At 41.8% G+C, this 14,229-nt stretch overlaps 1 protein-coding gene across 6 annotated transcripts in view; it reads left to right on the top strand.

Annotated features, from left to right (window-relative positions):
• ralgapa1 (Ral GTPase activating protein catalytic subunit alpha 1) overlaps window positions 1-14,026 on the top strand; it is a 65,830-nt gene extending 51,804 nt beyond the window's left edge. For 4 of the 6 annotated variants that reach the window (XM_041954602.1, XM_041954606.1, XM_041954601.1 and 1 more), the window contains 2 exons: window positions 5,146-5,270; window positions 10,497-14,026. In XM_041954602.1, the coding sequence (XP_041810536.1) occupies window positions 5,146-5,270; window positions 10,497-10,642 (271 nt within the window). In that variant the 3' untranslated portion in view covers window positions 10,643-14,026. Of the gene's footprint in view, window positions 1-5,145; window positions 5,271-7,013; window positions 7,105-7,237; window positions 7,270-10,496 lie in introns of those variants that run through there. The other 2 variants (XM_041954604.1, XM_041954605.1) reach the window with 2 other exon arrangements.
• The last annotated feature ends 203 nt before the right edge of the window (window positions 14,027-14,229 follow it).

Below are 14,229 nucleotides of genomic sequence, written 5' to 3'. Positions count from 1 at the left end.
CAGCAGGTCAGACTGTCCTGCTTCACGCCAGTAGGGATGCTGCTGCTCCACCCGAGCGCATCACGGTGTGACTTTGATTGACCAAAGGAAACAGTTCCTAAAAACTTCAAGGGGAGATCTGAATAGTCGTGAGTGAACACTGTCCAGAGAGAGCTTGACCCATCAGTGCTGGCTCCTCTAACTCTCTTATCGCTTTGGTGTTTTTTCAATATAAATCAGACCAGCTGGGCCTCTTAAACATGAGAGTGCTGTCTACATTTAACTGACAAGATGCCATTTGGGGCCACATGCGGAGTTGCATCGTGTAGCTTTAAATGTGTCATCTTCAGCTTCCTTGTAGCTTTCAGTTTTTACCTGTGACGCTAAGGTGTCCATTGACGTGATATTTTGTCATTGCAATAGCAGTGGTTAAGGGGTAGTGCTGGCAATATGGTCAATTCTAAAAAGCACTACGTGTGTATCCAAAGCCTGATGCAGCTTCATCTCTGCCATAGAGCTCAAACACATCAGTGAGCTGCATCGTTACCATCCTGCTGTGTGTAGTTGATTTATTGTTTACTTTTTTACATTTTTAACAAAGATAAGTATAGATTTGTACATGTTCATGTGTAGCATTTCTTAAGTCAGTAGGGACCAGTGGGCTTGGGGTTGAGTGCCACAGACAGGGTGGGGAAGTCAGAAAGTACGGGCAAACTGAGAGTCAGGATGTTAAATGAAGAAAAATACCTTTGGAGTTTTTTCCAAATAGCTCATTTCAGAGGGCTGTACCACAGCTTATTTGATTTTTTTATTTTTACATTAATTTCTTACGATGTGGTTGTCCAATGCCACACAATTAGAAAAAAATACTGGAACTGAAAGCTCTCAGTATGTCCTGTACACTCACATGTATAGCTACATACATATATGCAGTATATTCACACCATACACACAATCCTACATACAGACATCACCCCACACACACACACACACACATCCCAGCGGTGGGCCCAGCTCCTAATGCGCTAACAAGCTCCCCTTCTCCTCCCCTCGCCTCCTCCAGTCTCCATCAGTCTCAAGTGATCGCAGGAGTCGAACACCGCCACAATGAACTGCGCTGCAGGAGAGAGAGGGAGAGAAAAGAGCTGAACTAGAGAGAGGGAGGGAGATGGAGAAGGCACGAACACTTTACTCTCTCATCTCTTTTCAGCGACGCACAAGAAAATGAGTTTCTGACTCAACACAAAAGAGCCTTTTTATCCGCCTCCTCTCTCCTCTATCTTTCTCCTGTCTGCCTTTCTCTGCTCTGCTTTCTCCTTTTTCTCCCCTCACCAGCCTTTTTCCCTCTCTCTCCCTTATAATTTTCCCCTCTTTCTTCCCTTTTTTCTCTCCAAAAGACAGATATTTTTCTGCTAATGACTTAATAAGAGGAGCCATCAGAAATTCAATTACAGTCGATTTCATCGTGACGACTGCCATTTGGATGGGGGGAGGGATGGATGAAGGGAGAGATGTGTGAATGCAGCGCAGGTTTGTTTTCTTTCACCTCTCACTGGTTTCTACTTTTTTAGTAGTAATGATACTTTCATGCAGAGTTGACACACAAAATGCAAATGGACAAAACAGAATAAAAATTGGGAAGCAGAGTTGAACAAACTGCAGGAACACGGTTAAATAATAATAAAGAAAACGCTGCTAAAAGTCAAAGAGTGTTCTAAGGTTCCAAATATTTGGTTGCCATAAAACCGCAAAAAGAAACTTAATAGGATAAAAATTTGAAAGATGTGGAGCTGATACTACTCCAAAATAAAAAGCAGATTCAAAAGGAGGACCTTTAATTTCATTTTGAAAATGCTGTGTGCTAGCCACATGTTTCGCCGTTAAAAAAAAAAAAAAAAAGTGATGCATTTGCCAGCAGCCACAGCAGTTTGCTCTGAACAAATAGAAGAAGAAGTGAGTAGATAACATGAGCGGCGATATCTGCCGCCACCTGTGTACTCCCACAAATTTAACCAGCCGAAATGGTGAGCACACAGACCAGCTCGGCCAACATGCTCATTGGGAAGAGAAATGCAAAAAAAAAAAAAAGTAATGATAATGACATCAAGATAGCACCAAGAAGTCAAATACAAATACTGAAGGTTACCACTTAGCTCAGACAGATTTAATTTCTGTAGTTCTTAAGAAAAAGGCCTCAAATCACCAAGATCAAAGAATGACAATGTGATTGCATGGAAATTTAGATTTAGCTTACATCTAAACAAGTGGCCATGGCCACCTCTTCTCTATATAGTGCACATCTCTCTGCTAACAATCCCACAATGCAATGTGTCACATTTTATTTATGCAACACCAGATTCACACGATTCCCATCGTCGCTCCACCCTGCTGCTACCTGGCTGGAGCTCTAGTTAGCATGAGCGATTGAACACACCTGAGTGTCCCTCAACTATTCCAGATAGGACGGTGATGCGACTGCTTGCGTGACAGCGTCGCATCAAGCTTGCATCCATTTCTCTGCCGATGTTGCCGGCTGAGCTGGTGTTTGTGACACGGTGACGTAAGGCCACAGGCAGAAACCCACGCTGAGCGGAAGAAAGAGAGGAGGGAGATACGAAGGAGGCAGACGGAGAACGAGTGAAGTGATGTTCCTGTCGTTTATCTCAGCGGTGGTACCGTGTCTGTGTGGATCTTTCTTTCTTTCACTTTCCCCTGCCATCGTAGACTTCTTTCTTCGGCGTCCTTTAAATGTTTTCACTTTCTCGGAATCTGAACAGTGGCCTCTCATATGGCAGTGCATTTCTGAGAACCTGCAGATTATCTGTGACCAGCTGCTTCTTACAACCGCACAATATTTAAACATGGTATCAAGATAATTGCGTGTAGTTTGCAGGAATATCTTATATATTGTGTTCCTAATTGCATTAAATCCGCACATCTCTCCCCCTCACACACACACATATTTATTCACCAAAGTGCGATGCAGGGGAGCGGGAAGCAGGAAAAGGCAAATCACAGAGAGTCGGTGTGAGAGACGCTGGCTTGACGCTCTGTGTGTGACTGCTGCTCTTCTCTCAGTCTCTCCAGGAGACAGGCAGACACACACTCTCTCTCACACACAAACACACACACACCGCACCGTGTTGTTACTTGAATATCCTCCTTCCATCGTCTCACCCGCTGTCCTCCCCTCTCACCTCCTCTATGACTCACTGCAGGATTCTCACCCTTCTTCCTCCTCGCCCTTGCTATTTCCTCCCCCTGTTTTTTACAAGTTCGCTTCCTCCCTCAGCACCTCGCTGCCTTTGCAGCTCTAAACTCCAGCCCCTCCCTCTCTGCCTTGTTCCCCCTCACTTCCCTGGCTTTGTCGGAATGACTTTAAGCAAGGGCTTGAAAAGTATTTTTGGAACAATAACTGCTATTTTGAGCTCTTAAAGTCCTTGAAGCTCCTGTGAAATCAAGTATGGTTAATTTCAGTAAAATGTTGGACAAACTGCATCATCTGTGCAAAGTCTATTAAAGTTTCTTCCTCTCTGCTTGGCCAGGTTTTCCACTCACCCCCCCTCCATCTCTACCCTCCTCCTTTCTCTTTAATTCTGCCAGGGCAGTCTGTCCCTCCACTTTAAAGGAGCCATATTGTTGTTATTATCATTGTCTCTAACTGGATCAGTTACCATTAGACCTGAATCTTTCTCCTTCTGAGGCCCATAGACCAGCTCTCTAACCCAATAGAAAACCCATGGGCGCTATTACAGATGGCAAACCCATTCACAACACACCCTCACACACACACATGCGCGCTAAGGTACAAACACACAGATTTCATTCTGAAGATTCATTGGCCTAATCCCATCACACACTCAAACAGGGACACATGCACTTACATACACACATTGTGCCTGTTCACAACCAATCTTATCAAATGCAGACACACACATACACACTCTGCACTCATTGAAAATCCTTGGTTATTGGAGCTCACTGAGCAAATGGTAATACTGTTGGGAGATGATGGGACTGAGTTATGTGTGTGTGTGTCCCAGAGAGACTGTAACGGCTGCATATGGCTGTCATTATGGTTGGATGTATGAGTAGGACTAAGGAAGAGAGGGTAGATGTCATCCTATCAATGAGGTTATCTCTAATAGATGGACAGTTGAAGTCCTGGTTTCCATTTACTCCGCTCTCTGCTGAATCTCTTCGCCTCTCTCTTTGAATTCACTGCTGAAGGCTGTAATAGCAAGTGATAAAAGGTCTTTGGTTTATTTTCTCTTTTTGGCGGGGGCGGGGTGCAGCGTTACTCAGTAGATTCAGGTGGAAGAAATAGGTAAATGGAGTCAAGTCTTAACTTTATTTTACATAGCCCAATTATTTTTTCATATGCTGTTATTTAATTCTACTCTGATACTGTTGTTTGTTTCATGCTGTATTCCAGTGATTTTGTTGTGTTTACCTTATATAGAGACTAGGCAACCCGGCAACACTTCAGTCTTTTAAGTGTGAATATCACCTGTTTTTTTCTGAAGTATTTGGTTAAAGGAGAGACTGAACGAGGTCCTTTTGTAAATTGCGTGCAAACATCAAAACAGTGCAAAGTGCGAAAGATTCCTCATCTCTCATTCATCTCTGTAAAGTTGTTGGAATTGTGATTTAACAAAGAAAAGCGAAAGTCGACATATCCTGACTTTTAGTCCCTATAGTAAAGGTCATACAGTCATGCAAAAAATGGCATCTTGCATTTCCCATGATGCAACTGGATCTTTCATTAGACCCTCCCTGTCTGGTGAGCACCCATGTCTTTTAAAGTCTACACCTCCATTTGTAAAGCAGACTTGCTTTTTTAAATTTGTAGTCTTCAAGCCTAAACTGAGATAACCCTGATGACATCACTATGACATCATCCGATCATCATCACTCAGTGTCGGAGCCAAATGGCATGGCAAATGCAAGACACTAATTGGGCCAGTAGGGGTCACTATGTTGGGGGTGTTTTTCTGCACTTCGCCTTCCCTGTAGCCGCACTGGGAAAACCTTGTTTCAGACCACATTTTTGGCCACGTTTTTTCTAAGGGTAAATGTTTGGGTTCATCCTCCACATTCCGTTTTCATCCTGTTGGTATCTATGTCCTTTCTTTGTCATTGTTTGACCTTGACCTTTGACCTCAGCTATGAGGAGCGCGCCCGATACCTCGAAACCATCGTACAGCACCACCAGGAGCCGACCACATTTGAGGATTACGCAGCTCGTGTCTACAGTCCTGCTCCCTGCACACACCTGCCCTCTGACACAGGTAAGACACAACTTTTTGCTCTGTGCACCATCCAGTACCCTGTCAATCAAGTCCTCAATAGCACGCTTTCAGGGAACTGATGACTAATGCAACTTGCAAACTGCTCGTTAACCAAAGTGCCCTTCCACAAATGTTTGAAAGAACTCAGAGCTAAAGGCAGGTGACATTAAAACATACATTGTGAAGAAACTAAATATTGTACTTGATGTGTGTGTTTGTGCCGAGACGTATCCCGGGTTCTAATAATAAAATGAGATACTAACAAGAAAGCCTACAACGCTGACATTTTTCCTGGATTTGCTTCCAGAGATAAATTCTCTATTGACTTACTCTAAATAAATGCAAGGATCCTGAGAACAAAGTCAGGCAAGTGACACTCCACCCTGCTGCTCTTTCCCTTTATAAGGACAATACCATAATGAGCCTGCCTGCTGTACTGTAAACTACCAACCCTCCTGTTTCTCTGTGTTTTGAACTAAAGAGCTGACACACACACACACACACACACACACACAGACACACACACACAGAGCTCAGTCTGATTCACAGTCTTGTATCTGATGAGTCCTGTTTTCTGTCCAAAGCTGTGCTCAGCCTTCTTCTGTTTAGCTGACATCTGATCAGCTGTAGCGATGCCAGTCATGCACATGGCCATATTCGAATGTATGACTCTTATGTGTATCCTGTAAAGTTTGTTTGACGGATGCTGATCATTTTTGTCTGCAATGTATCTGGTTAAGTGTAATTTAAAATAGTGTGCTGTCTTTCGACTCACACATAATCAAATTATTCAACATGGCAGTTATTTACGTTAATTTGATTCTGCAGCCAAGCCACACGTTGTCTTTATAAAGAGGCATTATATACAGTGTACAACATGAAGGAACACAACTGTGTATTAACATAACACAGACATGATGTTTTACTTACTGGTCAGGCAGAGGTGTGACTGTGGGTGTTTGTCTAAAAATGTGTATAATTGATGATTGATTGTTTTGGGGTTTTTTTTGCCCAACTGCTCTTCATCTCACCAGCTTTTGTGTCGAAAATATTAATAATTATACAATAACAATCAACCTGCTTTGAGGCTGAGTAACATAAAACACTGTTATTATCCCCAAATGTTCATTCACAATATTGTATGGTTCTCAAGTCCCCTGTCATAAGTATTGCATTGCTCTTTATTGGGTTGTAAGTGTGTTGTTCAGCCCCAAATGTCATTTCAGACCACAGGATCAAAAACTTATTGTGATAATAATTTAGCAGGCCTCCTGATAGTCACTCAATTCAATACTGCCACCTCTCAGTTTGCCTGATACATGAGTCCTAATACGTGTATCATGTCCAAAGTTCACAATTCAGGACAAAATCTGAATATATAACCCTGTGCTCTGAAATTAACCTTGCTCAAATTATGACAGACCCCCCTCCCACCTCTCACCCTCTGTCTCTCTTTCTCTGTCTGTCTGTCTGTCTGTCTGTCTGTCTGTCTCTCTCTCTCTCTCTCTCTCTCACCCTCTGTCTCTCTCTCTCTCTGTCTCACTCTCATCTCTCACCCTCATCTCTCACCCTCTCTCTCTCTCTCTCTCTCTCTCTCTCTCTCTCTGTCTCTCTGTCTCACTCTCATCTCTCACCCTCTGTCTCTCTCTCTCTCTCACTCTCTCTCACTCTCTCTCTCTCGCTCTCTCTCTCTCTCACCCCCTGTCTCTCTCTCTCTCACCCCCTCCCTATATTAACTTACAGGTTCCCCTCACTTAACAGCACAATGATCAAACATTCTTCTCTCTTTTTTTATTTTGATTTCACCTATTTTTATTCTTTCATTATTTTCATGTCCTCACATTATTTTTTCTGATTTGTTTTAATTTTCTTTCCCCTTTTTTCATTTTATTTTTGTCCATGCATTTTTTTTCTTTTTATTTCGTCTTTTTCTTTTCCTTTTTTTTTTGTCTCCCCCCCTCCTTTAGATCGTAATGTCTCACTTGCCTATAGCTAAAAGGTAAGCCTGGTCACATGATTGATACGCCCCGTTCTGATTGGCTCTTCCTACTGACATTTCAGTCTAACCTTCGCTCTCCTCTGATTGCTCCACCATGTTTTCACTGTCTGTTTACTCCTCTGTGCTTTCCACAGTTTGAGCAGGTCTGCATGTGTTTGTAGTTCTATACTATTTAAAAGGAAGTGTCACTGTCAGCTCCTCTGTGCGTGTGGTTTGGTATGATTCATCGTGGTTTGCTAGTTAACACAGTGTGCAGTAACAGGGCAAAATGAGCTCTGGTTCACCGTGCAACCGTTCAATTTGAAACACAAAGTGTGATGTTGATCCTGTCCTGTCCAAGTTTATGTCCCTGCTCCTGTTCTTAATTGCTGTGATTATTTTAAACTTGGCCACTCAGGGGCAGTGGAAAAGCTTTAAACAAAACACTGACATCACCTCATAAGGTTGTTTTCTCGGACTGCTAGCAAACATTTATTTACACACCTCGCGGAGCAACATTACACAGCTTTCATTTGGAGTTGTGTTTGTGTCCACCTGACGTCAGTCCAATATTCCCTCTCCTTTTAGCTTTGTTTTGGTCTCCACCAACTTGTTATATCTGACTGTTTGTGATAAATGCTCACTAACTAGTCCGTCTACTGTTTGCTGCTGCACAGATTGTGCACTTTTCTCAAAAAGCAGCTGTCTGCTGCATCTGGAAACAACGCTGATGAGAGTAAACCAAAATGATGAACCAAAGCAATGAGCCCATAAAGTCTAACATGAGGTCCTCAGTAGAATCAATTTGATTTGAGATCTGTTTCAATATATAAAAATCTTGATTAGTGCAGCTTTAAGGTCAGTGGCCACAGCCACCTAGCTGTTAGCTCCACCCACAGCTAACAGCCAAAAATATATGGACACGAAACGACATATTTAGCTACACCACAAGAATTAAGACATCAACGAACAGACTGACAAGGAAGTCTTTACACCATTTTTTCAGTATAAAAAAAACAACAGTACTTTAATAGTTATACAGCTAACTGAATCACACATTAAAAAATGTTTGTACAAATTCTTTTTGAAGCTGTTGTGTAGCTCAATTTGAAGTATCGTGTACACGATTCAGCTGGGTCGCCTTTTTGAAATCACTATTTAAAACCGTGTGTGACTTTTATCATAAGCACTAGATGTGCCTCACACCAAACAGCACTCAGTGGCACGATGACAGTGAGACATCCTTCTTCTAACAATGTGAGATTTCTGCTCGTGTGTGTTCACTCGGTAATTCTCCTGTTTGTTCTGTTAACCTGCGACGTCACGCTGACCTGGTGAACCTTTACCTCCAACCTTCTGTATGCTCCTCTCTTCCTGGTTTTGCTATGATGTAGTACTGTAGCATTGCGCACGCACACACAAACACGCACACACACACACTGTCTGAATGTGTAACTTTGAACTAACACGTTTTCTTTCTCCTTCACTGCAGTTGTTTGTTTTGATATTTGAAATAAGTAACTTAGTGGTGGGGAAAAGCAAAATGAACTATCATGATAATAATGTAGTTCAAATGTTTTCTGAGTCATCATATGTGTGCTTGTTAAGTACAGTGTTTTGTGTGTTGTCAATCTTTGTTTTTATTCATTTTTTTCTATTTTATTTCTTTTCTCTGACCATCCCTCCTTCACTCTCCTGAACTGCCCTCCTTACATTTCCTCTCTTCCTTTTGTTTCGTTTCGTTTCGTTTCCTTTCCCTTCGTTTCCTTTCCTTTCCTTTCCTTTCCTTTCCTTTCCTTTCCTTTCCTTTCCTTTCCTTTCCTGTCTTCTTGTCCTCTCATCTCCACCTCCTTTCTTTCCTTTCTATTCCATACATCTCCTCTCCTTTTGTTTCCTATAATTTCCTCTCCTCTGTCCCCCTTCTCCTGCCACCTCCTTTTTTCTTTTTTCCTTTCCTCTTCTTAACATCTCTCCTCTCCTCCCACCTCTTCTCCTCTTTCGTCCTCTCCTCTCCTGTCCTCTGCTGCTCTATAGAAGAGCACAGTGTTATGTATCTTATGGTCCCTAAACCTCTAGACAGCTTTAACCTGCTCAGGGTGAAGGGGAAGGGTCTGAAGCAGAAAGTCCTTCATGCTAGCTGTGAATGGTACGCTTTATAGATAGAAACTGAGTTTACTTCCTCTTCCTGATATGCTTAAATATCATCTTTAGACCTAATTGCCAATGACTCTGGACTGATTTGTAGCTAATATAAACTATAAGGTCAGGTTCCCGTCGCTCATAAAAATATCTGTGCGGTCACGTTATCCTTTAAATCTTTTTTAACCTCGTAATGTTGAACCACGGTGCTAAATATCATTCAGTACTTTTTGAGTGATCAATAAGTCAATATGTGTTTGACAGTAAGAACCATCACTTCTACATTATCTTATAACTCAGGTCTGAATGGAGCTTTTCATCCACTCATTGCTGAACAGAGAGCAGCAATAGCCAATGAGAGCAGAGCTCCAGAAGAGAATCGGCTGACATTGAACGTGTCGATAAAAGAGTTGTTTGCATAGCTTCAGCACTTTGCTTTTGTGTGTATCGTCACTAAATTCAAATACGTGTCCAGCACGTGTTGCCTCGACAGCAGACAGCACAAGGCAGGCGTTAATTATTTGATGTCAACGCAAGTTTATTTATATAGCTTTTAATGACACATGCAGTCTCAGAGGGCCTCGCAGGGAAGCAGCCTGAAAACACAACATGTGGCCTTCTTTTTTAGCCCATTTAGTTGTGTGGCGTTTCTCCAGCACACAAGTGTATGGACAAGAAGCAGTGTGATGTTGACAGAGTGTGTTATCATATGAAGTCTTGTGGTATTTGTAGTACCTGGGCTAGTATACTGAGGTTGTTTGGTTACTGGAATTAACTCAGCATAGAATGGAAATTGAGGAAATAGAGCTAAACAGGGCTTGTATGTTGCCTCTTTCTAGCTATCTGTCTGTTGTCTTGTGTCTGTGCGTGTGTGTGCGTGTGTGTGTGTGTCTGTGTGTGTGTGTCGGCGTTTGTGCAGTCTGGCTCAGAAGAACGTCATGAGCTGTGATGTAATTTTCTTGTTGTCCCTTCATCCTCTTCTGCTCTTATTTACCTGCTTCCCCCTCTCTTTTATCCTTGCCTCCCCCATCCATCAACCTCCCTCACCCCCCACCCGTCCCCTCACCTCATCCGTCCTCCCCTCACACTCCTCCCTTCCTCCTCCTCAGGCTCCTGCCTAGAGATTCTTCGGGGAGAAAGTCCGGCTCTTGGGGAGGCCGGGAGCGACTCGGCGTCCCCCATGTCTCCTCGGACTAGCAAGAGCCGCATGTCCATGAAGCTGCGACGCTCCTCTGGATCGGCCAATAAGACTTAAGATCTCTAGATTACGTGGTCCAGTCCAAACTGACACTCCACGTCGTTCATGTCTGATCAAGCAGTCAGACACGGAAGTCCTCGAAAAATGTTTCTCCAGATGAAATTTGGTCTACAGCTGCACTTAAAAGTACAAGAAATTAAACATGACACACATTGAAATACACATATCCATTTTCAGCAGGAAAAATGATTCGTGATGACGGGCTCATCCCATCTCCTCCAGCATGCTGCCGTTCTGATTGGACACTGGCCTTGTATGTACAGAACGCTTTGACGCACAGTTGTACTCGAATAAACATATGTAATAGTATTCTGTGGACTATATTATACTATAACTTTATTTTGAAAGTCACAGCTCACAGCTGCTGAATTTATCTTAAGCTTTGCTGTCTAAAAACCAGTCGAACCAGTGCTGCAGCATGCTGACCTTCGCCACAGTAGAAACAGCTGAACAAGCACAGCCCAAGCAGTGCAGTATTAGTTCATAATAATCTGTGCCATGTTAGAAACTGCTCAAACTGCAGTGCAACCGGGACTGCAAAAAAAAAAAAAAGCTTAAGTGTGCCACATTATACACTGAGGTCAAACTGCAGAACAAAAACAAACAAAAGCAGAGACTCTTCAGTCTGTGTTGTCGAACATCTGTATATTTGTACAATAGTCAGTCCATGCGTGTACAGACAGAAACATGAGTTTTGATACAAAAAGATTGAATTTAGAGTGGCTGCATCTATAGTGTTGCTGGAAGAAAACAAGATTAAAGTCTATTTTTGTTCTCAGTGCAGCATTAGGCCCGTAAAGATAAGGGCAGCGCTTTCAATTCAGCGCTCATAAAATGTAAATAGTAACTCATCCGTTTGCTAATAATGATAAAAAAAACTGTCATTGTGGACACTCTCAAGCCAAAAATGCTCACCGTGTTTGAATCCAGAAGAAAATCCCCTCCTTGAACTTCTGGGAGTCAAAGCTGACCCTTCGCGTGAAGCCGTGTGAGAAACAGTGTTAAAGTAATGATGGAGGGACTGTTGGTCTTTCAGAAAGGAGAGAGAAGCGCTATCAGACAGTTAACAAGACATCACTGATCAAAGAGGAAGCACTTGTTATATAAAGTTTAGTTTTGACTTTTTTGCTCATGCTGTAAAATGTGAACAAGCACTGATGTTCATTGCATTTACTTTCTTCCTTTTTTTTTTATTTTTCTTTTTAAAATCGACTGTAAATTGTTTTTTGACCCGAACAAGAATGTTGCTGTATTTTTAAGTTCAGTGTCGCTCCGTGATCTGATGCAATCGAACCACAGCTGTTCTTTCTTTGTTCCTTTGACTCTATATATTCTGTATATCTATATATGTATGAGTATAAATATATATATATATATATATATATAGTAGATATATGAATATCTATAAGAATGTGTACAGTGTGAGGAGGCTTGTTGTGTAAATACTGTTCTGTGAGAAAAGCTGCCAAAGCCAAACTGTGGTTTAACCTCAAATCACATATCCGCTTAAAATGGGTTGACACTACAAGATGTTCTGTTTCAATGGTTTCTCCTTTTCATAACCAGTTTGCACTTCATTGTCTCTGAGTTTCAAGGTGAACTCATTCTTTACTGTTTATATACATAACTGTAGTACCACAGCCAGACTGGGGGACATTTAATGGAAAAGAAAACCAGTTGCAGGCCATCATTTTCCTCATGTTTCATTGTTTGACATATTGCTGAATGAGGCTCGGCGTCTTTCGATGGTAATTCATTATCACCACCTTCGTGGGGTTGGAAGGAGGAAAGCTAGATTTAGATACTGCAAATCCAAGGCCAAAGAGGGGAAGAAAGGAAAGAGATCTCAGCGTATCATCAGTTATATATGAATGGTTTTGCGCTTTTTGTTTCACGCTGCTCTTATATATTGACTCATCCCTGCTCCAGTGCTGAATGGAGGGGATCCGCATGTAATCACAAAATGTAACACTAACCATAAATGATTTTCATGTATGTTAACGGCGTCATTTTACACTCCATCAGCTCAGCTCGGCACAAATAAAACTGACAAGGTTTCAGATTAGCTTACATTGTTCAGAGTACTTCCATCTCGTCCTCCTTTTTAAATGGTGGCGTGTTTTCCGCATGTCTCCGTGATTTCCTGGTTTCATGGCCTACAGGAAACAAACATGAAAGGTCTGTATTTTAAAACATGCATCTGAGTTAAAGGGTTTGCATCAGGCCTCACTGCTTGAAGTGTATTCACAGCTGTGTTTTCTGTTACTGCTGAATATTTTTATGTTTTATTTCAGTCATAAATTCTCCATAGAGAAGGACAGGATTGTAACATTTTTTTGTTGGTTTGTTTTTTTGCCCCTTTTGTGGGAGTTGAAATTGTTAGCTTTTAGAAATTTGTCAAATTCATGTTGTGTTTCTTTGTGAATATTTGGAAATCAGCTGAGATTTGAGTTGTCCCTTTAAATTATTGCTGTTACAGTTCTTGTTACTGCTGAAGTTGAAGCGCCATTGATAGTAGCCCAGTAGCCCCACTGCACTCTGGGACTGATCTGTTCATGCTGTATATAGACTACAGCCCGCCTGCCAGTCGCCAGCTGCGGCTCAATTTGCTTGGTTACATCCTGCAAACACTTTGACAACCTGAGCCTGTTCAGTCCAGCCTAAACTCTGTCCAAGTACCGACACCACACAGCAACGCCCTGTTTACACTCCTTTATACTCTTTGGATTAAAATCCCTCGTCCCCACATGATTACTGGAGTCATGATGCTGCTTTTATGTCTCGTGGAAAAAAATGGGAAATTTCAGCCTTCAAATTTGCAGATTTAAAATAGGATTTCAGTGTTGAGCTCACAGTGATCTGCTCACTAAACTGGACTTAACAGACTCATGATTTCAGAAATGTATGTTTGTTCAGTCTGACAGCTCTGATAAGCAGCAACCAAAACCTGTGGAAGACCGAAGTTATACAAAGCCTCTCACAATTACGAACGATTCATATCTAATACCCTGCCTGTCTGGATTTTGACTCCCCTTTCGTCTGCAGCCATATCAACCGCAGTAATGTCCCTTCATAATGAATAATTGGAAGCTCTGTGCCTGTGTCAATGGATGCTCTGGATGCTGTGATGGATACGAGTTCAGCTGTCGTCCACACGTTAGTTTGGGACAAAGCTGATGTATGTAACTACTGACTGTACATACTGCATGACGCCAGTTCAGTACTAACTGCATGTGTTGATCATGTAACAGCTGTATCACAGCATACACACACTCCTCAAAACTATGTTACTGTCAGACCTGTAGTATGTAAACGTGTAATGTCTCTTTTGGACACACAGAGCGATGATGGAATTTGACAATAAATGATTCATACCACTGATTTGTTTGTGTGTGTGCATATATATGTATATACACCAATTTTAATAAGCTGAGCAGGACTCCTCATCTATTTTTACTGTATTAGCATTTATTGACAGTTATTTAGAATAAATTTCACATTCAATTTCAGACATATCAAAATAATACTGTATAGGCTTCATAGAATCACAAATACATTTTTAGCATCATGAAGGCATTTAGCAA

This window comes from Chelmon rostratus, chromosome 15, assembly GCF_017976325.1.
Source record: "Chelmon rostratus isolate fCheRos1 chromosome 15, fCheRos1.pri, whole genome shotgun sequence".
Lineage (NCBI taxonomy): Eukaryota > Metazoa > Chordata > Actinopteri > Chaetodontiformes > Chaetodontidae > Chelmon > Chelmon rostratus.
Note: the sequence above shows the minus strand (reverse complement) of the source record. Positions and strands in the feature narration are given on the sequence as shown.